A 23,313-nucleotide genomic window follows, 5' to 3' on the forward strand; every position below is an offset into this window, starting at 1 on the left:
CAGTCTACTGTGAAGTACCTTGGTCATATAGTCAGTAGGGAAGGCGTGGCTACGGATCCTGATAAAGTGGAGGCTGTTAAGAATTGGCCCCGTCCGGTTAAACTCAAGGATTTGAGATCTTTCTTGGGATTCTGCGGATACTACCGCCGATTTGTTCCGAGTTATTCTAGTATTGCCAAGCCTTTGACAGATCTAACGAAGGGATATCCTCCTGCTAATAAAAAGAGAAATACGGAACGGAGACTAGAGGGGCCAAATTACAAACCTAGTGAGCCTTTTGGAGAGCGATGGACCCCTGAGTGTGAGACCGCTTTTGTGACATTAAAGCAGAAACTGACTACTGCCCCTGTTTTAGCTTACATCAACCCAGAATTGCCTTACGTCTTGCACATTGATGCTTCACTAGATGGGCTCGGTGGAGTTTTATACCAGATGCATCAAAGAGAATTGAAACCAGTGTAATTTATTAGCCGAGGACTCACCAGTAGTGAAAGGCGATATCCGACCCATAAACTAGAATTTCTCGCCCTGAAATGGAGTGTAGTTGATAAATTTCACGACTACCTATATGGGACGACTTTCGAAGTACATACGGATAATAATCCGTTAACGTATGTACAAACAACAGCTAAGCTAGACGCGACTGGTCATCGCTGGCTAGCCGCTTTATCATTGTATAATTTCTCCTTAAAGTACCGACCGGGTGTTAATAACATAGATGCCGATTCACTTTCTAGGATCCCAGGCCAACAACAAGTAAGAGAAGATGAAGGTGAAGATGCATGGGTCGAAGTGCCGGCTGGAGAAGTTAAAAGTATATGTCATAACGTATTTGTGGATGTCATTACTGGGAGTAAACAGCTTGGTGCATTGGGGATGACCTCCACGGCGCTGCCTTTGTCCTACTGTTGGATCAGCCATGTGGAATTAGAAGGTCTTCCCAAGATAAAACGGAGAGAACTTTTGCAAAAGCAACGACATGATCCCGGGATAAAGTGTTTGTTTCAGGAAGACGTGAGGCAGACCATTTCACCTGAGTTATGGGAGGAAGTTACACTATTAAAAAGACAGGAGAGAAATTTGACCTTCAAGAAGGGAGTTCTGTATCGCTGTACAAAACAACGGGATGGACAACAACGATACCAACTGGTACTGCCAAAGAAATATCGCTTTTCGGTAATGCATGCGTTACACGATGAACATGGTCATTTGGGGTTTGAAAAGACCCTGAATTTGATACTTGACAGATTATATTGGCCCAATATGAGGAGGGAAATACTAAAGTATTGTCAAACATGTGGAAATTGCGTTATACGAAAGACATTACCCACTTGAGCAGCCCCTCTGGTGACATTTAAAAGTAGTGGGCCCATGGATCTAGTATGTATGGATTATCTCACGTTGGAAGTAGAGCCAGGAAGAAAATGTAATATATTAATTGTAACAGACCACTTCACGAGGTACGCACAAGCATATGTCACCCCGAACCAGAAGTCATCCACTGTTGTGAACACCCAGTGGGATAAGTTTTTTATCCACTATGGACTACCTAATAGAATACATACAGATCAAGGGAGAGACTTCGAAAGTCGATTAATAAAAGAACTGTCGAAGTTGTGGAATTACTAAATCCAGGACCACTCCTTATCACCCCCAGGGTGACCCACAACCTGAAAGGTTTAACCGAACTTTGCTGGATATGTTGGGGACCCTGAGTCCATTGAACAAGCAACATTGGAAGAAGCACATTAATCGTCTAGTACACGCTTACAATTGTACCCGTAACGAATCAACGGGATTTTCACCTTACTATTTGATGTTCGGGAGAGAGGCCAAACTCCCGATAGATGTATGTATGGGAACCTCTTCTGGTGGATACCCTTTTAGTTCGCATATAAAATATGTGGAAAGGTTAAGGAAAGAGCTAGAAGAAGCTTACATTCTAGCTGAACAGGCTGCCAGTAAGTCAGAAGTGAAGAACAAAGTTTACTATGACCGGAAAGTACGCGCTCAAGTGTTATCCCCTGGAGATAGAGTACTATTAAAACAACTGGGAACGCCAACAAAAATTCAAGATTGCTACTCGTTGGAGAGAAGAACCGTATGTGGTAATTGAAAAATTTACAGATTTACCAGTATATAGAATACAATTAGAAAATAGACAGGACGCCATCCTGACGCATCATAGACAGAATCTACTCCCACTAGGAAGAGAAGTGCGTTTGGAGAGTCAGGGTCATCCTGTAGAAGAAGAAGGAATCAGGTTGGTTAGGAAGAGACCGACTGGTAGTCTGAATAGACAACTAGTGTCTGTGTCTGATGATACAGAAAGATGGATAGAGGGAGATGCGGAGGAGGATGAAGGATGGGGGTATTATTATACGGACCAGGATACTGAGCTGAGAGAATCCAATTGGAGGAGAAACATGGGAGAGAAGTCTTCTGGAGTTCAATCAGAATTTGACCAAGGAATTACCTATGCCACTGACATCAATGGTAGTGGTTGGGATAACGAGAGTTGTAGTCTGCAAGAGGATTCAGATATACATCACTGTAGTGAAGATAGCGTGAGGAGTGAAACGACGGGTAGACCACAAAGGCAAAGACAACCCCCCTTAATACTTACCTATGACCATCTGGGGTCGCCACAACTGATCCCCAGGACTGTGCACCCAAATACCATATTTACTTGGCCCTATTTTGAAAGTTACCATCAGGTGGTCAATGACACACTAGATGGAGGTTATATTTCTTTTTGGTGATCAAGCTTGAATGAATTTGCGCTGATCACCAGGGGGAGAGTGTAGCCCAGCTTAATTAATTACTAATAGTGTATGTATTTATGGTATATTAATTAATAATATAACTGCATGTATGAGGAAATGCATAAAATGTATATTTATGGTGTATGTTATATAACAAAATAACAGCTTGTATATTATATTTATTGAGAAGCTTCTGAAGCACCGCGCGGGGGAGAGACCCGCGTGCCAAGTGGGGAAACTTCTGAAGCACCGCGCGGGGATGAAGGATGCGTGCCAAGCAGGAGGAGAGTGACCAGTAAGGAGGGGAGCCGGAGCGTGAGCGGGGGGAGAGAGGATAAAAGGGGGCTGGCGGCAGGTAGAAGGGACGGTTGACCCCCCTGCTGAAGGAGAGAACGGACGGCTGACCGAGGAGAGGACGGGGCAGCATCGGGACACAGAGAGTGTCGGATGCGCATTGAGGCAGAGCCGCTAGGTCCGGAAGAGAGAGAGAGACGGACTAGCCACGGGTCCACGGGTCTGTGAGCGGCTAGTGGGCAGAGCAACGCCGGAGGAAAGAGACAAGCAGCGCGGTGACAGGGAGATTAGAAAGCTCAGCCCTGATGTCATCGCCTTAGAAGTGAAGCTGAGCGCCCTCACCTTAGCGACAGCGTGGAGAGACAGGTCAGATAAAGGATCCTCCAGTAGTGTGAAGCTCTTCTGAATGACAGGTGCAGACACATTGAGGGGCGGAGAGGCAGCATAAAGAGGCAGGTACCATAGCAAAACAATGATGTCACCAGCCTTAGCCCTTCCTTCCTTCCTTCATATAAAACTAATGACCCAAACTTGAACTGGAAAAACTCCCACGCGCCTGCAAGTAATAGACTAGAGAGCTGGGGGAGTATATTAGGGGAGCGCTTCATGATAATATTAACAGGTAGAAGAAGTGAAGTGGGAGTGTGAGGCTCTCCTATTACCCAGCACTATTAAACACTACAGAGCAGATTGCAATTGACTGAGAAATGTCGCCGGCCAGTGACCCCCAATAGTGATATATTGATAACAGAGTCGAATAAGACTTTAAGGAAGGCGGATCCTCTTATTATAGCACTGACTATTAAGTTCCAGAAATCAGACTTTTGGGCATATAAATGTATAGCCCTGCCAGGAGTAGTTATCCAATGTCAATAGTATCTATGATGAGGAATTTAGCGATAAAGCACTGAGGAAAGGAAGATTCATCGAGGGGAATTTAAGTCTACTACGGTTCATTAACTCTCTTACATTATAGCTATATTATTACAGGTATATTGTGTATTGTGCTGCTGCAATGAGAAACGTTTGAACTTATGGCACATGAGTTATAATGAACTATTAAGAGGGGGATTCAAGTGCAGTGGAATAAAACAGAAGTGATACTTTAATATACGGCTTACATATCTAAGTCTAGAAGAGTGATCGGAGAGATCCGGATTGTTTATAGTAAGAGAAGAAATACTCTCAACGGGACAAGAAAGGCGTAATCGCTACTGGATGTAAAATATATTTGTCAGTCTGCTGCAGTTTCACCTTACCTTCAACTTACTAAGTGAAAGAGTCAAGTTCTATATATTAACTGTCATTTAATTGCTAGTATTGATACTTGTCTATATTCAAGAGATACTCGGTCACCATCTTTTCCCTTACTGTCCAAAGGAAATAAAGGAACAAAACGAATTGCCAGTAACATTTTATATCCACTAGTTAGGAAAAGACAGAACTAAATAGCCTTCTCATTGTTCTTTGTTCTTGAGTAAAGGAATAATTGGTACCACTAAAAATGCACTACTTTACTGAGAGTACCCGGGTCACTCTGGCGCTCAGGGGCGTCATTTTTGAAAATAACTTTTTGTGTCTTGCATGCATTGACATTTGTCTAAGGATTTGTTTATACAAAGTATCGTACTTGATGTATTTGGTATGATGTATTAAAGCATTAATGTGTTATACTTACCACCAATGCTCAATCAATCGCTTGATCCATCTTGGGAAAGATTGAATCGAAAGAACCTGGAACAATAAAGAATACAGGGAGAAAGGTACTTAGGTATATATTAAAATATAAGAGTATTTAACATCAAATGGAGACGATAGAAAGATACAGGTAAGGCTTACTCAAGCAGGCCCTACACTGATTATAACCGTAAATAGCTTGAGTGGAGGCACAGCTGTGGGAAATCATCCCTTAGTACAACATTTACCTGATATTCACCCAAATCTTATCCTTTAGTACTAAGGGATAAGTGTTACATTTGGAGGCACTGCTGAGTTCCCGAGAGAGATCTCACTACTCAGGGAATAACAATGGAGATATTTTCTGGGGAGGATATAAGCGCTTGGTGCTGTAGGAAAGGGAAAGATCCCAAGAGATGTTTGAGTGTAGGAGGAGATTTTACCGAATTTTCTGACGAAGAAATAATAGAAAAATTGGCAAGATTGTATGGTATAATTAAGCCCCGGATAGTAGACAAATGGATAGGAGGACTAGGAAAGATAGCAGCAGTGTTAATAGAGACTGACAGAGAACTGGATGTCGAGGTGATACCTTTAGTGGTAGTGGCAAATGAAGAGATTGGAAGGAGGTGGAGTATTATGTGGCCCAACACACAGAGTAAAGAAGTGACTAGTGCACCTATAACAGTCTCTCCCCCCAGCAACCCCAATAGGGGTGAAGAGAGTGGTGAAGGAGGGGATATGGACACTCACAACATCATTGCCAATGCAAGCAACAATCAGTTCGAAGCTGTCATGGACAGGGTGGTCACCCAACTAGAGAGGTGGCATTATGAGGGGAGCTACCGACGACTGTGGATATTCTCTGGAATCACTCCCATACCATTGGGAGAAGAGACGTATGAGGCTTGGAAAGAAGCCGCGGTGCAACAAACCGAAGAATGGCAGTGCCCAGACTGCATTAAAAGACAAAGGGTGGTAGAAAGCCTGAGAGGGCCAGCTATGGGAATTATTCAGGCAGCCAGGCACAGTAATCCTAATGCTACATTGGAGACCTACTTCAAATCATTAGACTACGCTTACGGAACGCTTGAAGATGTAGGAGAACTTACTTCTAGGCTACATCATACCCTTCAAGAACCAGGGGAGAAGTTAAGTACATTTCTAATCAGATTGGATAAATTACTATATAAGATAGTAGATAAAGGGGGTATAGCTAAGGAAGACGTTAATAAAAACCGGATGAAACAATTACTGCGAGGCGCTTCCACTATGGATTCGGTTGCCCAGAAATTGAGATGTTCAGGTGCAAGAGAACCTCCTCCCACCTTTAATGAGTTACTGAAAGAAATAAAACAGGATGAGGTATTAATAGATATGAGAGAGAAAGTAGTGAAAAAGGTCAAAGTGGTTCAACCGGTAGCTGAAAGTAGCACCTTCGAAGATAAGATACTGAAGATGATGGATGAACAGAATAAAAAAATAGAACCATTTATCGCAGCGCAAAATGCTAGTGCCGATGCTTCCCCGCCAAGATCTAACGATAACACCCTGGTGAGGGGATCAGGTCGAGGAAACAGTAACTGGAACAGTAGCTATGGACGAGGATGCTTTAGATGTGGGAGGACTGGACATCGGGCTTTCGAATGTAACGCAGCTAGGAACACGAGCCGGAGTAACCCCAGGATCCCGACTAATAGTCAAGACAGAGAAAGTCCAGCGCCGGGAAACGGTCGAGGGCGGTCTGTGGACCCCACACAGGCCCCCTAGAAGTTGGTTATTGTGCCATGGGGAATTCCTGGTGGAGTGGGAAACTACCTGAGGGATTGATCGGACCTGCCCCATTATTAACAGCAAATATAAATGGGTGTCACTGCAAAGTATTAGTAGACAGCGGTTCTCAAGTGTCTATTATATTCGAGAATTGGTACAATAAAAACATCTCTAATGTACCTATCCAACCGTTGAGTGGTCTAGTGATATGGGGTTTAAGTGTAGAAAAATACCCATACCTAGGGTACGTACAAGTTACTCTTGAGGTTGATGAACATACCCATGACGGAGCAAGAATGCAATTGCCCCTCCTTGCTTTAGTGTGTCCCGAGATCCCGGAAAGGAAGAGATGAACCCCCTGTGATAATTGGGACAAACACCAGAATTTATCACATCCTCACTGAATGGCACAAGGGAGAGGGTGAGTGTGCAGTTGCTGCAACTTACCAAGTATGATCTGATGAGACAGAGAGTAGTAGTTCAGTTGGACCGACAAATAAATTTCATTCATGTTTCCAGGAAAGTGATATCACCCGAGAAGAGAAGATTGCTCTCATAGCAGAGTTGGAAACTAGGAGCCAGGCTTTTTCCTGCGGAGAATGGGACCTCGGAATGGCAAAGGGGGTAGAACATAACATCAGATTGACAGATGAGACACCTTTCCATGAGCGATCTCGAAGAATTGCTCTAGCTGATTTTGAGGATGTAAGACAACACCTCAAGGGTCTGCTCGAGAACCAAGTAATTATGGAATCTAGAAACCCTTATGCCTCACCTATAGTGATTGCACGAAAGAAAAATGGAAATATAAGAATGTGTATAGACTATCGGACGTTAAACCAGAGGACTGTGTCAGATCAGTACACGGTGCCAAAAGTAGATGAAGCGCTGGACTGTTTACAAGGGAGCACGTGGTTCTCAGTGCTGGATCTAAGGAGCGTTTTTTACCAGATACCTATGAAACCAGAGGATAGAGAAAAAACTGTGTTTATATGCCCTCTTGGTTTTTTTGAATTTATACAGATGCCGCAGGGAGTAAAAGGAGCCCCTGCTACTTTCCAGAGAGCAATGAAAAAACTGTATGAGACATGAATTATCGTGAAGTCATCGTGTACATAGATGATATCATCGTTTTTAGGGCCACTTTACAAGAACATAATGATCGACTCCTCAAAGTCCTGGAGAGATTGATTGAGGCAGGATTAAAATTGTCTCTAGAGAAGTGTCATTTATGCCAGTCTACTGTGAAGTACCTTGGTCATATAGTCAGTAGGGAAGGCGTGGCTACGGATCCTGATAAAGTGGAGGCTGTTAAGAATTGGCCCCGTCCGGTTAAACTCAAGGATTTGAGATCTTTCTTGGAATTCTGCGGATACTACCGCCGATTTGTTCCGAGTTATTCTAGTATTGCCAAGCCTTTGACAGATCTAATGAAGGGATATCCTCCTGCTAATAAAAAGAGAAATACGGAACGGAGACTAGAGGGGCCAAATTACAAACCTAGTGAGCCTTTTGGAGAGCGATGGACCCCTGAGTGTGAGACCGCTTTTGTGACATTAAAGCAGAAACTGACTACTGCCCCTGTTTTAGCTTACATCAACCCAGAATTGCCTTACGTCTTGCACATTGATGCTTCACTAGATGGGCTCGGTGGAGTTTTATACCAGATGCATCAAAGAGAATTGAAACCAGTGTCATTTATTAGCCGAGGACTCACCAGTAGTGAAAGGCGATATCCGACCCATAAACTAGAATTTCTCGCCCTGAAATGGAGTGTAGTTGATAAATTTCACGACTACCTATATGGGACGACTTTCGAAGTACATACGGATAATAATCCGTTAACATATGTACAAACAACAGCTAAGCTAGACGCAACTGGTCATCACTGGCTAGCCGCTTTATCATTGTATAATTTCTCCTTAAAGTACCGACCGGGTGTTAATAACATAGATGCCGATTCACTTTCTAGGATCCCAGGCCAACAACAAGTAAGAGAAGATGAAGGTGAAGATGCATGGGTCGAAGTGCCGGCTGGAGAAGTTAAAAGTATATGTCATAACGTATTTGTGGATGTCATTACTGGGAGTAAACAGATTGGTGCATTGGGGATGACCTCCATGGCGCTGCCTTTGTCCTACTGTTGGATCAGCCATGTGGAATTAGAAGGTCTTCCCAAGATAAAACGGAGAGAACTTTTGCAAGAGCAACGACATGATCCCGGGATAAAGTGTTTGTTTCAGGAAGACGTGAGGCAGACCATTTCACCTGAGTTATGGGAGGAAGTTACACTATTAAAAAGACAGGAGAGAAATGTGACCTTCAAGAAGGGAGTTCTGTATCGCTGTACAAAACAAAGGGATGGACAACAACGATACCAACTGGTACTGCCAAAGAAATATCGCTTTTCGGTAATGCATGCGTTACACGATGAACATGGTCATTTGGGGTTTGAAAAGACCCTGAATTTGATACTTGACAGATTTTATTGGCCCAATATGAGGAGGGAAATACTAAAGTATTGTCAAACATGTGGAAATTGCGTTATACGAAAGACATTACCCACTTGAGCAGCCCCTCTGGTGACATTTAAAAGTAGCGGGCCCATGGATCTAGTATGTATGGATTATCTCACGTTGGAAGTAGAGCCAGGAAGAAAATGTAATATATTAATTGTAACAGACCACTTCACGAGGTACGCACAAGCATATGTCACCCCGAACCAGAAGTCGTCCACTGTTGTGAACACCCTGTGGGATAAGTTTTTTATCCACTATGGACTACCTAATAGAATACATACAGATCAAGGGAGAGACTTCGAAAGTCGATTAATAAAAGAACTATGTCGAAGTTGTGGAATTACTAAATCCAGGACCACTCCTTATCACCCCCAGGGTGACCCACAACCTGAAAGGTTTAACCGAACTTTGCTGGATATGTTGAGGACCCTGAGTCCATTGAACAAGCAACATTGGAAGAAGCACATTAATCGTCTACTACACGCTTACAATTGTACCCGTAACGAATCAACGGGATTTTCACCTTACTATTTGATGTTCGGGAGAGAGGCCAAACTCCCGATAGATGTATGTATGGGAACCTCTTCTGGTGGATACCCTTTTAGTTCGCATATAAAATATGTGGAAAGGTTAAGGAAAGAGCTAGAAGAAGCTTACATTCTAGCTGAACAGGCTGCCAGTAAGTCAGAAGTGAAGAACAAAGTTTACTATGACCGGAAAGTACGCGATCAAGTGTTATCCCCTGGAGATAGAGTACTATTAAAACAACTGGGAACGCCAAAAAAATTCAAGATTGCTACTCGTTGGAGAGAGGAACCGTATGTGGTAATTGAAAAATTTACAGATTTACCAGTATATAGAATACAATTAGAAAATAGACAGGACGCCATCCTGATGCATCATAGACAGAATCTACTCCCACTAGGAAGAGAAGTGCGTTTGGAGAGTCAGGGTCATCCTGTAGAAGAAGAAGGAATCAGGTTGGTTAGGAAGAGACCGACTGGTAGTCTGAATAGACAACTAGTGTCTGTGTCTGATGATACAGAAAGATGGATAGAGGGAGATGCGGAGGAGGACGAAGGATGGGGGTATTATTATACGGACCAGGATACTGAGCTGAGAGAATCCAATTGGAGGAGAAACATGGGAGAGAAGTCTTCTGGAGTTCAATCAGAATTTGACCAAGGAATTACCTATGCCACTGACATCAATGGTAGTGGTTGGGATAACGAGAGTTGTAGTCTGCAAGAGGATTCAGATATACATCACTGTAGTGAAGATAGCGTGAGGAGTGAAACGACGGGTAGACCACAAAGGCAAAGACAACCCCCCTTAATACTTACCTATGACCATCTGGGGTCGCCACAACTGATCCCCAGGACTGTGCACCCAAATACCATATTTACTTGGCCCTATTTTGAAAGTTACCATCAGGTGGTCAATGACACACTAGATGGAGGTTATATTTCTTTTTGGTGATCAAGCTAGAATGAATTTGCGCTGATCACCAGGGGGAGAGTGTAGCCCAGCTTAATTAATTACTAATAGTGTATGTATTTATGGTATATTAATTATTAATATAACTGCATGTATGAGGAAATGCATAATATGTATATTTATGGTGTATGTTATATAACAAAATAGCAGCTTGTATATTATATTTATTGAGAAGCTTCTGGAGCACCGCGCGGGGGAGAGACCCACGTGCCAAGTGGGGAAACTTCTGGAGCACCGCACGGGGAAGAAGGATGCGTGCCAAGCAGGAGGAGAGTGACCAGTAAGGAGTGGAGCCGGAGCGCGAGCGGGGGGAGAGAGGATAAAAGGGGGCTGGCGGCAGGTAGAAGGGACGGTTAACCCCCCTGCTGAAGGAGAGAACGGACGGCTGACCGAGGAGAGGACGGGGCAGCATCGGGACACAGAGAGTGTCGGATGCGCATTGAGGCAGAGCCGCTAGGTCCGGAAGAGAGAGAGACGGACTAGCCACGGGTCCACGGGTCTGTGAGCAGCTAGTGGGCAGAGCAACGCCGGAGGAAAGAGACAAGCAGCGCGGTGACAGGGAGATTAGAAAGCTCAGCCCTGATGTCATCGCCTTAGAAGTGAAGCTGAGCGCCCTCACCTTAGCGACAGCGTGGAGAGACAGGTCAGATAAAGGATCCTCCAGTAGTGTGAAGCTCTTCTGAATGACAGGTGCAGACACATTGAGGGGCGGAGAGGCAGCATAAAGAGGCAGGTACCATAGCAAAACAATGATGTCACCAGCCTTAGCCCTTCCTTCCTTCATATAAAACTAATGACCCAAACTTGAACTGGAAAAACTCCCACGCGCCTGCAAGTAATAGACTAGAGAGCTGGGGGAGTATATTAGGGGAGCGCTTCATGATAATATTAACAGGTAGAAGAAGTGAAGTGGGAGTGTGAGGCTCTCCTATTACCCAGCACTATTAAACACTACAGAGCAGATTGCAATTGACTGAGAAATGTCGCCAGCCAGTGACTCCCAATAGTGATATATTAATAACAGAGTCGAATAAGACTGTAAGGAAGGCGGATCCTCTTATTATAGCACTGACTATTAAGTTCCAGAAATCAGACTTTTGGGCATATAAATGTATAGCCCTGCCAGGAGTAGTTATCCAATGTCAATAGTATCTATGATGAGGAATTTAGCGATAAAGCACTGAGGAAAGGAAGATTCATCGAGGGGAATTTAAGTCTGCTACGGTTCATTAACTCTCTTACATTATAGCTATATTATTACAGGTATATTGTGTATTGTGCTGCTGCAATGAGAAACGTTTGAACTTATGGCACATGAGTTATAATGAACTATTAAGAGGGGGATTCAAGTGCAGTGGAATAAAACAGAAGTGATACTTTAATATACGGCTTACATATCTAAGTCTAGAAGAGTGATCGGAGAGATCCGGATTGTTTATAGTAAGAGAAGAAATAATCTCAACGGGGCGAGAAAGGCGTAATCGCTACTGGATGTAAAATATATTCGTCAGTCTGCTGCAGTTTCACCTTACCTTCAACTTACTAAGTGAAAGAGTCAAGTTCTATATATTAACTGTCATTTAATTGCTAGTATTGATACTTGTCTATATTCAAGAGATACTCGGTCACCATTTTTTCCCTTACTGTCCAAAGGAAATAAAGGAACAAAACGAATTGACAGTAACATTTTATATCCACTAGTTAGGAAAAGACAGAACTAAATAGCCTTCTCATTGTTCTTTGTTCTTGAGTAAAGGAATAATTGGTACCACTAAAAATGCACTACTTTACTGAGAGTACCCGGGTCACTCTGGCGCTCAGGGGCGTCATTTTTTGAAAATAACTTTTTGTGTCTTGTATGCATTGACATTTGTCTAAGAATTTGTTTATACAAAGTATCGTACTTGATGTATTTGGTATGATGTATTAAAGCATTAATGTGTTATATTTACCACCATTGCTCAATCAATCGCTTGATCTATCTTGGGAAAGATTGAATCGAAAGAACCTGGAACAACAAAGAATACAGGGAGAAAGGTACTTAGGTATATATTAAAATATAAGAGTATTTAACATCAAATGGAGACGATAGAAAGATACAGGTAAGGCTTACTCAAGCAGGCCCTACACTGATTATAACCGTAAATAGCTTGAGTGGAGGCACAGCTGTGGGAAATCATCCCTTAGTACAACATTTACCTGATATTCACCCAAATCTCATCCTTTAGTACTAAGGGATAAGTGTTACAATTGCTTCAACATGGATGAGACTGATCTATTAATGTAGTAATTGGCTGACTATGACACTCACCAGAGCCTGCACATACATACTGTACACAGGGCCGTCTTTTGTATGGGCTTAATGGGCTGATAGCTGAGGGTACACTCTTTTCCAGGGGTACCAGATTTTTTCAAATCGGCCCTGGAGAACCGGAGATATCCCACTTGAAAGCAGAGGTCCCCATCCAAGCCTGTTAATTGCTCTTCCCGTACAAATATCTCAGGTTCTGTCTAACTAAGAGTTTTTCTGAGGATACATTCCAAAAGCTGTGACTCTCCCCTTTTGGTGTACACTGGCAGCTTGTCTCTACTATGCCCAGAACCAGAGATATCAGCATTCAAGCAGCTGGTCCCTGCTCCAGCTCCACATGCCTTGTATGCAGTTTTAGATTTTCGTTGGTGGATTGCTCTGGCTCCTGAACTCTGATCCCCAAGTCCCCAGAACCTCCTGAAAGGAGGGACTCTCTAGTTTTTTATTGCAGTCAAAGCTAAGAAATATATTTACAGAAACTTGAGATATCTGCAGTCAATCAAACTGCCCTCCCACTGGAAAATGATAAATATTAAGCCCACTCCACTATCCACCCCTCCCCTATGTATTAAACACCCCATACCACCCTGGAAGTCATGTACCAGGGCTTCTTCTTTCAGCCCAATGTCCCCTTCTACAGTTTAGTCCCATCTGTGCAGTAAAGGAGTGATTAGCATAAATTACTGCTCCAGGTCCTACATGCTGAGCAGAACATAGAACACCCCCTACCGCCCGTGGGACATCAAAGCTGCTGCTGATAGCACCCCCCACCCCTACCGCTGGAGGATGCGTAGGGGGTCTAGTGCATTGCTGTGCCCAGGGGCCTACACTGCTGTTAAGACGGCCCTGACTGTACAAATGTGTTTTCACACTTCATTCTGATGAAACACATCAATGTGTATTACAGTATCTTTTGATAGTTGAAAATACCACATGGTTAGGAATGGAGTCAACCATACAGTACATGTATGAGAACTGGTTTTAGTCTAGAAAACTGGAAATTATTTAACTATGCAATTTCTAAACTACTACAAATATAATGAAATGTTGAAAACAATCTAACGCTGGATTCTAAAAGACTCTCATTGGCACAAAGACCTAAACCCAAAAACAAAACGTACCTATAATACATCTCTTTCTGGAATCTCACCAAATACAGCAAAAAGTGGCACAAAAAAAAAGCTCAGTTTTTACCTCTCTATTTAAGTGCTGTGACAGCGATAAAGGGCTTTTTTCTGGCAAGGAGATTTCAAACATCTCTTTCATTTGCATAAAGATGTTTGCATGGTGTATGTATGCAGTGATCAGCGGAGGTGCACTGTGCACGGAGAGAGCTCCTCTTCTTGCTTTTCTCCATTTCTGCAGGTACGAAGGCTCATAACGCCATCTATTTAAACCTATATAAATAGCATTCCTGCACAGCCCCCATTATATCCAATAGGGGCAGCAGGAATGTGCCACGAGAAATGAAAAGGTGGAGAAATCAATGATTTTCACGTAACTAAACAGAAAAAACAAACATAGGGCTTTCTCCAGTTAAAATGCTGGAGAAGAGCCATTTATTTGTTTATAACACTACTATGTGACAGCGATGATTACAGTTAACCTCTAAAAGTGAAATGATATGGATCTTGTCTCCCAATAAAAAAACACGAATAAAACATTATCTGTAATATATATATATATATATATATATATAAATTGCTGTAGCAGGCATTATTTAAGCATTACGTGCCATTTGCAGCAGTGGTAGTGCTTATAGTACAGAGTAGACCCAGCGTGTCAGGACATTGATCACAAGATCCACCTGCCCACAGCATTGTTCTGTCAGTGCAGACGCTTCCTCCCTTCCTGGCTCCTGCAGTGACAGAATTGTTCCATAGGTGATAGATCTTGTGATGACTCACCTGACATTCCCTGGAGTTGTGCCTAACCACTATCACTGTTGCCAGTTTAATTGTGCTTTTGTTCCAACTGCCAGGACCTGTCTTTAGGTGTGTCCCAGTGCAATGTACACCTGTCACCAGTAGTACATGCATTTCTTTGCCGCCATAACTGTGATACTGGATTTTTTTCCTGTGGAGTAAAACTACTATTCACTTAACCACTTAACTGACGTTCCCCCTCCCCCCCCAAAAAAATGCTCAGAAATTGTCAGGGTTTAAATTAGGAGTAAATTAGGTGAAGAACATGAATTTAACATCAAAATGATGTTAGTTTAAAAATAAATAAATATATATTTTAATAAAAAAAAAACCAAAACCCATTCCCCTCAAACATCAGAGCATCGGTATTATCGTGACCATCGCAACGTTACTTTTTACGCCCCAGACAGCTGCCAGGTACACAGGGTGGGGCTGGGGGTGGCTTGGAGAGGGGGGGGAAGACTGAGGGGAGGGTGCAGGGGAGGCAGCAGCAGAGGGAAAGCAGCTGCTAACACTGTTTATCTGACTGGTTGCATACTGTGCGACCAGGTCAGATAAAACACTTGCTGGTATGGTTGCATCTGATGCGACCATGCCAGGCAAGTGGTTAATAGATCTGCAATATTTAGGTAGACAGTCAATCGTTTGACAGCATATGTTCGTAGGGTTACCAACTTACCACCTCACCACCTCATCCTTTTAATTCTGGACACATATTAATTACACAGGTTCTGTGGCTGATTAAAACCAGATGAAATGGAGTCTTGAAGTCAGCCAGCCACAGAACCTGTGTAATTAATGTGTCCAGAATTAAAGGGATGAGGTGGTAAGTGGTAACCCTATATGTCCGACATGCATTAGGTCGACAGGTACAAAAGGTCAACAGAGTGAAAAGGTCGACAAGTTTTTTTTTTTTTTTTAAGGCCAAAACTTGTATATTCCATGTTATGTGACCACCATCAGTACAAACGTGCACACTTCACTCGCCATGCTTTGGGCAAGGTAGCTCGCTATGATTGCCACAGGTTACTATTCCCAACCGTAGCCCAAGTGGATAGTAAATCAAGCATATATTGGAAAAATATGTGAAAAACCCATAAACCATGTGTCGACAATTTGTGTGTCAACCATTGTCATGTCGACCTTTTGAACATGTCTACCATATGCAAGTCGACCTTTCATCTGTCAACCTTAGCACACTGGGCCATTCATCCAACATTGCTTAAAATGGTCTGTGGGGGGCGGGTAGATGATAACTAATTGTTTGTCTAAGCAGCTGTCGGCCCCTTAGTCCGCAGGGGCCCCAGTACAATGCACCTACTGCACCAATGGTAGCTCTACCTCTGAGATACGCATTAATTGATGTGATTCTGCATAAATAATCAACAGGGACTAAGACTAATTTTGGATCTATGCGGTCATAATGACATTGAAGGCCTGATTCAGAAATGGACGCAATATCAATCTTTTTATGCAGTGGAGTGATTTTTTTTGTCATTGCACGTGTGCTGTGATGGTCTTGCAATGTTGGTCACAGTGTGGATTTATTCACAAGGTAACTGGCAGTAAGGGACCATTTGGGGGAGGTAATGGGCGTGGCAACTCAAATGCAACTGCTTGAGCCTGCGGACCTATTCATCATGAGAAAATCTGTACTGTGCTAATGAAGGATTGAATTTACAGTGAGTTCAGTATTAGTATTGGAGGTATTCATCGTGCCTCCCTTACTTAATTATAACTACTGAAAAGCTGCTCTTTCTGCAGAGACAGCTTTATGGAAGTGTGATATACTTCCCCTGCTTCTCTGGAGCTCCGTTATATTCTCCCATGATGTCTCCTCTCCCTCCCCGCATCTTCTTCCCTGGTGTGTGCTCCCTCCCACATATTCACCCATGGTGGATCCTCCCCTCCCTGCATCCTCTGCCCTTGTTTCTGCTCCCTCTTGCATATTCTCCCATTGTGTCTCCTCTCCCTCCCTTCCCAGCATCATCTGATCTGGTTCTTGCTCCCTCCTGCATATTCTCCCATGATGTTTCCTCCCCCTCCCCACATCCTCTGGCCTGGTTCCTGCTACCTCTCACATATTCTCCCATGGTGTCTCCTCCCCTCCCTGCATCCTCTGCCCTTGTTCCTGCTCCCTCTTGCATATTCTCCCATGGTGTCTCCTCTCCCTCCCTGTATTGTCTGCCCTGGTTCCTGCTCCCTCCTGCATATTCTCCCATGGTGTCTCCTCTCCCTCCCTGTATTGTCTGCCCTAGTTCCTGCTCCCTCCTGCATATTCTCCCATGATGTTTCCTCCCCCTCCCCACATCCTCTGCCCTGGTTCCTGCTACCTCTCACATATTCTCCCATGGTATCTGCTCTCCCTCCCTGCATCCTCTGCCCTGGTACATGCTCCCTTCCTGCATATTTTCCCATGGGGCGGGATGTACCAACCTCTTGCAGTACATTTGTCCACTTATCGTGTCGATAATCATATGTATATTTTTAACATATTTTCCCGTTTGTTCATCCAGCCCACTGTGTCTCCTCTCCTTCCTTGCATCCTCTGCCACAAAAAGTGTGTACAGAGCGGCTGTGGGTGCCGTGGAGCCTAGAGGAGGGAAGCAACTAAAATGAACGAGGTAAGGTGGAGGCCCTGGGTAGTATTGGGACACATGGATGCGGCACTGTGGAGGGAAGTAGGAAAGGAACTGGGCAGGGGGGAATGGAAAAACAGCTCAGAGCAGCCAAAAGTAGTGGGGAGCCTGGGGACATAGGACTGTGGCCAGGGCCGGTGCTAGGTTGTTTGGCACCCCCCTGCAAACTATAAATTTGCGCCCTCCCATACTTTACAAAGGGACAGCACTTGTCAATAAAAGGATGTGGTCTCACAAGGAAGGGACGTGGTCACACAATAGTATCCCCATTTAAAACACCCCCAGTAGTGGCGCTGCTTACACATAATGCCCCAGTTGTATCACAGCTTACACATAATACCCCAGTAGTAGCGCCGCTTACACATAACGACCCCAGTAGTAGCGCCACTTACACATAACACCCCCAGTAGTAGCGCAGCTTACACATAATGCCACCAGTAGTAGTGCAGCATACACATAACGCCCCAGTAGTAGCCCCGCTTACACATAATGCCCCAGTAGTAGCGCCACTTACACATAACGCCCCCAGTAGTAGCGCTGCTTACACATAACACCCCCAGTAGTAGCGCAGCTTACACGTAACGCCCCAGTAGTAGCACAGCTTACAAATAATGCCCCCAGTATTGGCACAGCTTACAAATAACGCCCCCAGTAGTAGCACAGCTTACAAGTAACGCCCCAAGTAGTAGCGCAGCTTACATGTAACGTCCCGAGTAGTAGCGAAGCTTACACGTAACACCACAGTAGTAGCGCAGCTTACAAATAACACCCCCAGTAGTAGCGCAGCTTACAAATAATGCCCACAGAAGTGCAGTTTATTCACATTTTGCCCCCCACACACACATACATAAATACACACACTTACTCACTCTCCCTTCACTTACTTATCAGTCTGGCTCGCAGGATCTCGAGCAGCATGTCCTCTGTGGTACTGCAGTCTTCTGGTCCCGTGTAGCTCCGCCCCCTTTTTGCCCATGTAGCTTCGCCCCCCCCTTCGTCCGATCAGTTAGGGCGGGATGTACTCAGCTGTCCCGCCGCCTTAGCTGCCTGCACTGTGCTCCCTTTGACATTCTCAATGGGAACAGTTCTCCCCCAGCCGGCGCTGCCATACGCTCCCTGTTGTTTTCTCTCTGGGCTTTCCCTCGCTGGTATTACACTTGCTCCGCCTCTTCACCGCCGCGGCCACTCAGGTCTCAGCGTTGTTGATGCTGCACTCCCCTTTGCTATTTTCTTGCGCATGCACACATGCCACAGCTTGGGATGTCTGAGTGGCCGCGGCGGTGAAGAGGCGGAGCAAGTGTAATACCAGCGAGAGGAGGCCCGAGGAAAAAACAGGGAGTGAACGGCAGCGCCGGCTGGGTGAGGAGAACAGTTACCATTGAAAATGTCAAAGGGAGAGTAGGCTTTAATCTGCCTGGCGCCGCTGCCTGGCACAGCAGCCGGCAGAAGCAGCAGCAGAGAAGCCAGACGCAGCAGCGGGGATGCAGTGCAGGGAAAGCGCCTCTCCTCCCTGGCGCCTACCTGCACTGCATCCCTTTGCTGAGCGGGTAGTGCCGGGCCTGGCTGTGGCTGTCGTGGGGGGAGGTACAGCCCTGAGCCGCCGGAAGTAATGGGAAGTCTGGGTACACAGGGCTGCAGTGGTGTGGAGGGGAGGAAGGAGAGATTATTTATTTATTTATTAATTAATTAATTTATTTATTTATTACCAGTTTATTCCATAGCGCTTACAGAGAATATTTGGACATTCACATCAGTCCCTGCCCCAGTGGAGCTTACAATCTATTTTCCTACCACACACACACACATTCATGCTAGGGTTAATTTTTGTTGGGAGCCAATTAACCTACCAGTATATTTTTGGATTGTGGGAGGAAACCGGAGTACCCGGAGGAAACCCACGCAGGTACAGGAAGAATATACAAACTCCACACAGTTAGGGCCATGGTGGGAATCGAACCCATGACCTCAGTGCTGTGAGGCAGTAATGAGATCTAAAAAGATCCCTCTGCTGCACATGTTGCTGTGTAAACAGCAGCTTGTGAACACATTTGTGTGCTGTACACCATCTCAGGATGTTTATTTTCACCTACTTTTGTTGAAATCAAAGAATGATAAATAAACCTCTACATGTAATAGATATAACCTATGGTTTTCTTTTAAATTTTCTGAAAACCCTTTTCCCCAAGTATATTAATTATATAATAAAATGCTTGCACTTTAGAATATAAACGGATTCTTGAAACATTAGACATTTATTTATATAGTTACACAGAGCTTATCATTTATGCTTTGCTGTAAACACTCCCTCTACTTCCTCCTCCAGCAGTGTCTAGTAACTGCTTCACAAACGGCAGCAGTAAACTGGAATCTCTCCCACCGACCAGCCTGAAATATACACATCAAGTAAACTGAGAAGAATACACACGGTAAGGCACTGTTTCCAGCCTTTATTGTTGATAATGTCAAACAAAGGTAGAAATATATTGTGTCTATTCATAGAGCTCTTACAGCTTCCTCTATAGCAGCTGCAGGATTTCCTCCTGATTAGATCAGTACTCTAGTAAGGGTATGTCAGTTGTGTGAAGCAGAACTCTAGTGCTGAGTTGTATGCATCTCAGTTGCTTCTCACTTGCAGTTGTTGTATGGGTGTTACTGGATAGCAACAGGGCAAATACATGGGCATTTGCAGGTAGATATATTTGCAGTGGGCCTGATGTGGTCGTGTACACAGAGTGCGTCTTACATTGAGTTGTGTATACAGATATCTGTCCAATTTCAGTCTGATCTCCTGCACAAAGGATGGGGTAGGGATGGACACTGGAAACGGATTGTTGGAAACTATTAATGTTCTCATTCTGATGTAAATACTTTTTCTCAAATTGAATTGCAGGTTTTCGATGGTTGCCAACCATCGGTTACAGCTTGCCAATGCCCATCCAAAGGCAACTGTATTGGCCAAATGCTCGCTGGCTAAGCTAAGCAACAGAGCAGCAGCACAAACACATTGCAGTTATTTCTGTTTAAAAATGTGTTGCAAATTAGTAATGTATTAAAACAATAACCAATAAAAATGTCTATGTAAAAAAGACCTTCCCCAATGCCCCCCAAATATACAGGCCATTATGAAAAGTGGTGCAAGATGGAATTGTCCTTGGGCTCTCCCACCCTTATGTTGTATATTAAAAAGGACATGCACAGTTTAACAAACTAAGCACTTCAGCGACAGGGACTGCCACTTTTGTGGATGAAGTACTTAGTTTACTTGGGCCCCCATAAACCAATTTTTTTGTAAGGACTACCTCAAATCATTAATGAGGAGGTTGATAAGGGTATTGGCGGTGGAGATTGCATGGACTGGTCCAAACATCTGGTAGCTGATACTGGACTGCTCATTATTATTTTACAAATTATTTAGTAAAATACATTTCATGAACTTGCCGCAAATGGCGTAACATGGTGGAGGTGCCTAGATGGATAGCGTCCCTATCTCTACTAAGTTTCGCCTCACAAATGATGCAGATGCATTCACAAATGTTGTTAGGATAAAAATAATCCCACACCCAAGAGGTGTTTTTTGGGGGGGTTTTATGCCCAGGCATCACAATGGCTTTTTAACATGTGCAAGAACTGCTGACAATCAATATCCTCATTAGCGCCAGATAGTACACAAATATCCTCCTCATCCTGTTGTACTTCCATACTAGCATCCTCAATTTCTATGATGTCATCATCACCATCTTTACTTGTAGTGCTCATCCCTACATTTACAGATAGTGCAGAAATGCTGTAAGTAAGCTATTCTATGAGTATAATGTGAGAAATATAGGACTCACATATACTGTTGCTAACGTGGAGACCCCTAGACTCTCATCAGGGATTTGTGAACACACAGTTTGTTCTTCAGCCTTAGTGTTCTTTTTTTGTTGGGAACTGATTTGTTGATTTTAAAGGTGATACTTCTAACTCTATTTTTAACATTGTGAAATATTTTGATTTCAGGTGCTCTTTCTTTAACTTTCTCCCCCTTAGACCACATTTAGTAAATGTTGTAGTACTATCATGACTGGCTGCAGGCACAGCACTAGTACTTTGTTGCTGCTTCTGCTCTTCTATTGACTGATTGTAATGAAAATTGACTCACAGCTCTTTTTAAAAGATGACAATTTCACACTGTGACTCACACAGCGATTATATTATTAACACAGTGGCATGGCACCTACTGAGCATTATTGTAACACAGTGCCACAGCCTGGTCCTGAACACACACAACATTTAAAAAAATGTTTTTTTTTTCTTTTTCCTAACAAATGACAACATCTTCAAACTGTAACTCACAGCGCTTATATTATTAACATGGTGGCTTGACACATACTGAGCATTACTGTAACACGGTGCCACTGCCTGGTCCAGAACACACACAAGTTTTTTTTATTTTTTATATACTTACTTTTTTTACACACTGCTGCAAATCACTGTGCTTATATTAAAGTAATGGTGGCGCACATCAAAAGCTTTTGTTTGAACTAGTGTGCACCAGTAGAGTTAATGCTACCCTGTATTACTATTAGGAGCTCTGGGCTGCACTGTGAGAACTCTGGGCTGTACTTTGGGCAGTTACACCACCACTGTGCACCAGTAAAGGGTTAACACTGCCCTATATTTGGAGCTCTGGGCTGCACTGTAGGCAGTTACAAACAACACCAGTATGCACCAAGGGTTAATGCTGCCCCTGTATTAGGGGATGCACTGTGGGCAATTACATGCTCAGCAGCACTAGTGTAACTGTGCATGGGCAACATTAACGATTTAATGATGGTTAATGAAACGCTGCTCTGTGTTATTTAGGAGCTCTGGGCTTTGTGCACTAATATAAATGATTTAAATTTTGCTTTGTGTGCTCTCTATCTAGCGCACTGTATGAAATGGTGCCTAAATCACCACTGGGGAGACTTATATTGATCCAAAACACGCGACAACCAACACCAGAAAGATTACGTTTTGCCTCATTTTGGAATACAAGCATACAGGAAAACACGAGCCATGTCTTGGATTCTCTCAGATCCCTAAAGTTCACATGGTCTTGGCTTTTAGAAAGTCGTGCCTGCACATCTCTAATTATTTTTGTCAATATTTTGAGTGTTTAAGTAATATAACATACCCTTGAGTAAACGGTACAACAAAGTATTTAATTTGCAATGGGATGGTTCACGTAGCTGACTGGAACAGCGTAGTATGGGCACAGTAAAATATTGATACCTGCTAATCTCTCAGATAGAATTATATGCACTAAATGTTTATATTCTGGTTTCAGGTACTAGAATGGAGGAACTAAGTTCTGCTTGCACCCACTTTTCACTTGACTTGTTTAAGACATTAAGTCAAAATAACCCTAAAGGAAATATATTCTACTCTCCTATAAGCATCTCTGCTGCGATGGCCATGGTCTACATGGGGACTAAGGGAAAAACAGCTGAGCAAATATCAAAGGTGAGTAAACACTTGCCAGTCTAAGTAGAAATAATAATATCAATAGCAAATGTTAATAAAATCCTTAAATTAGGAGACTCATACCACAATGGATATAGGGCCTGATTCTGAGTCAAACGCAATCTGCACACATGCAATCTACACACATAATTTGTAATTGTGTGAAAATGTCGGAATAACCTTACGGCGCATATGTTACACAGAGGTGCTGTTGCGATCAGGTCAGACAGTACCAGAAATGTGGTGGAAAAGTGGTAGGCTTCCTGGGCGGTGACTGGGAAGTGGCTAGGAGTTTTATGGAAGTGTTGAGGGTGTGTCAATGCAAGCAGCTGCACTCATAGATGCTAAAAGTGGGCATCTCAGTCAGAGCGGCCATCAGAAGTTGTGGGGCCCAGGACTGCCCCCTCCCTCACGCCCTTCACTCGC

At 43.6% G+C, this 23,313-nt stretch overlaps 1 protein-coding gene across 2 annotated transcripts in view; it reads left to right on the forward strand.

Moving 5' to 3' along the window:
• The first annotated feature begins 19,709 nt into the window (after window positions 1-19,709).
• The window catches only part of SERPINB1 (serpin family B member 1), a 75,744-nt gene continuing 72,140 nt past the window's right edge, over window positions 19,710-23,313 (forward strand). The window contains exons 1-2 of one of the 2 annotated variants that reach the window (XM_063923040.1): window positions 19,710-19,872; window positions 22,712-22,887. In XM_063923040.1, coding sequence (XP_063779110.1) covers window positions 19,860-19,872; window positions 22,712-22,887 — 189 coding nt within the window. In that variant the 5' untranslated portion in view covers window positions 19,710-19,859. The remainder of the gene's footprint in view (window positions 19,873-22,711; window positions 22,888-23,313) is intronic. The other variant, XM_063923042.1, reaches the window with a different exon arrangement.

The sequence above is a fragment of the Pseudophryne corroboree genome, chromosome 5 (assembly GCF_028390025.1).
Source record: "Pseudophryne corroboree isolate aPseCor3 chromosome 5, aPseCor3.hap2, whole genome shotgun sequence".
NCBI classification, from domain to species: domain Eukaryota; kingdom Metazoa; phylum Chordata; class Amphibia; order Anura; family Myobatrachidae; genus Pseudophryne; species Pseudophryne corroboree.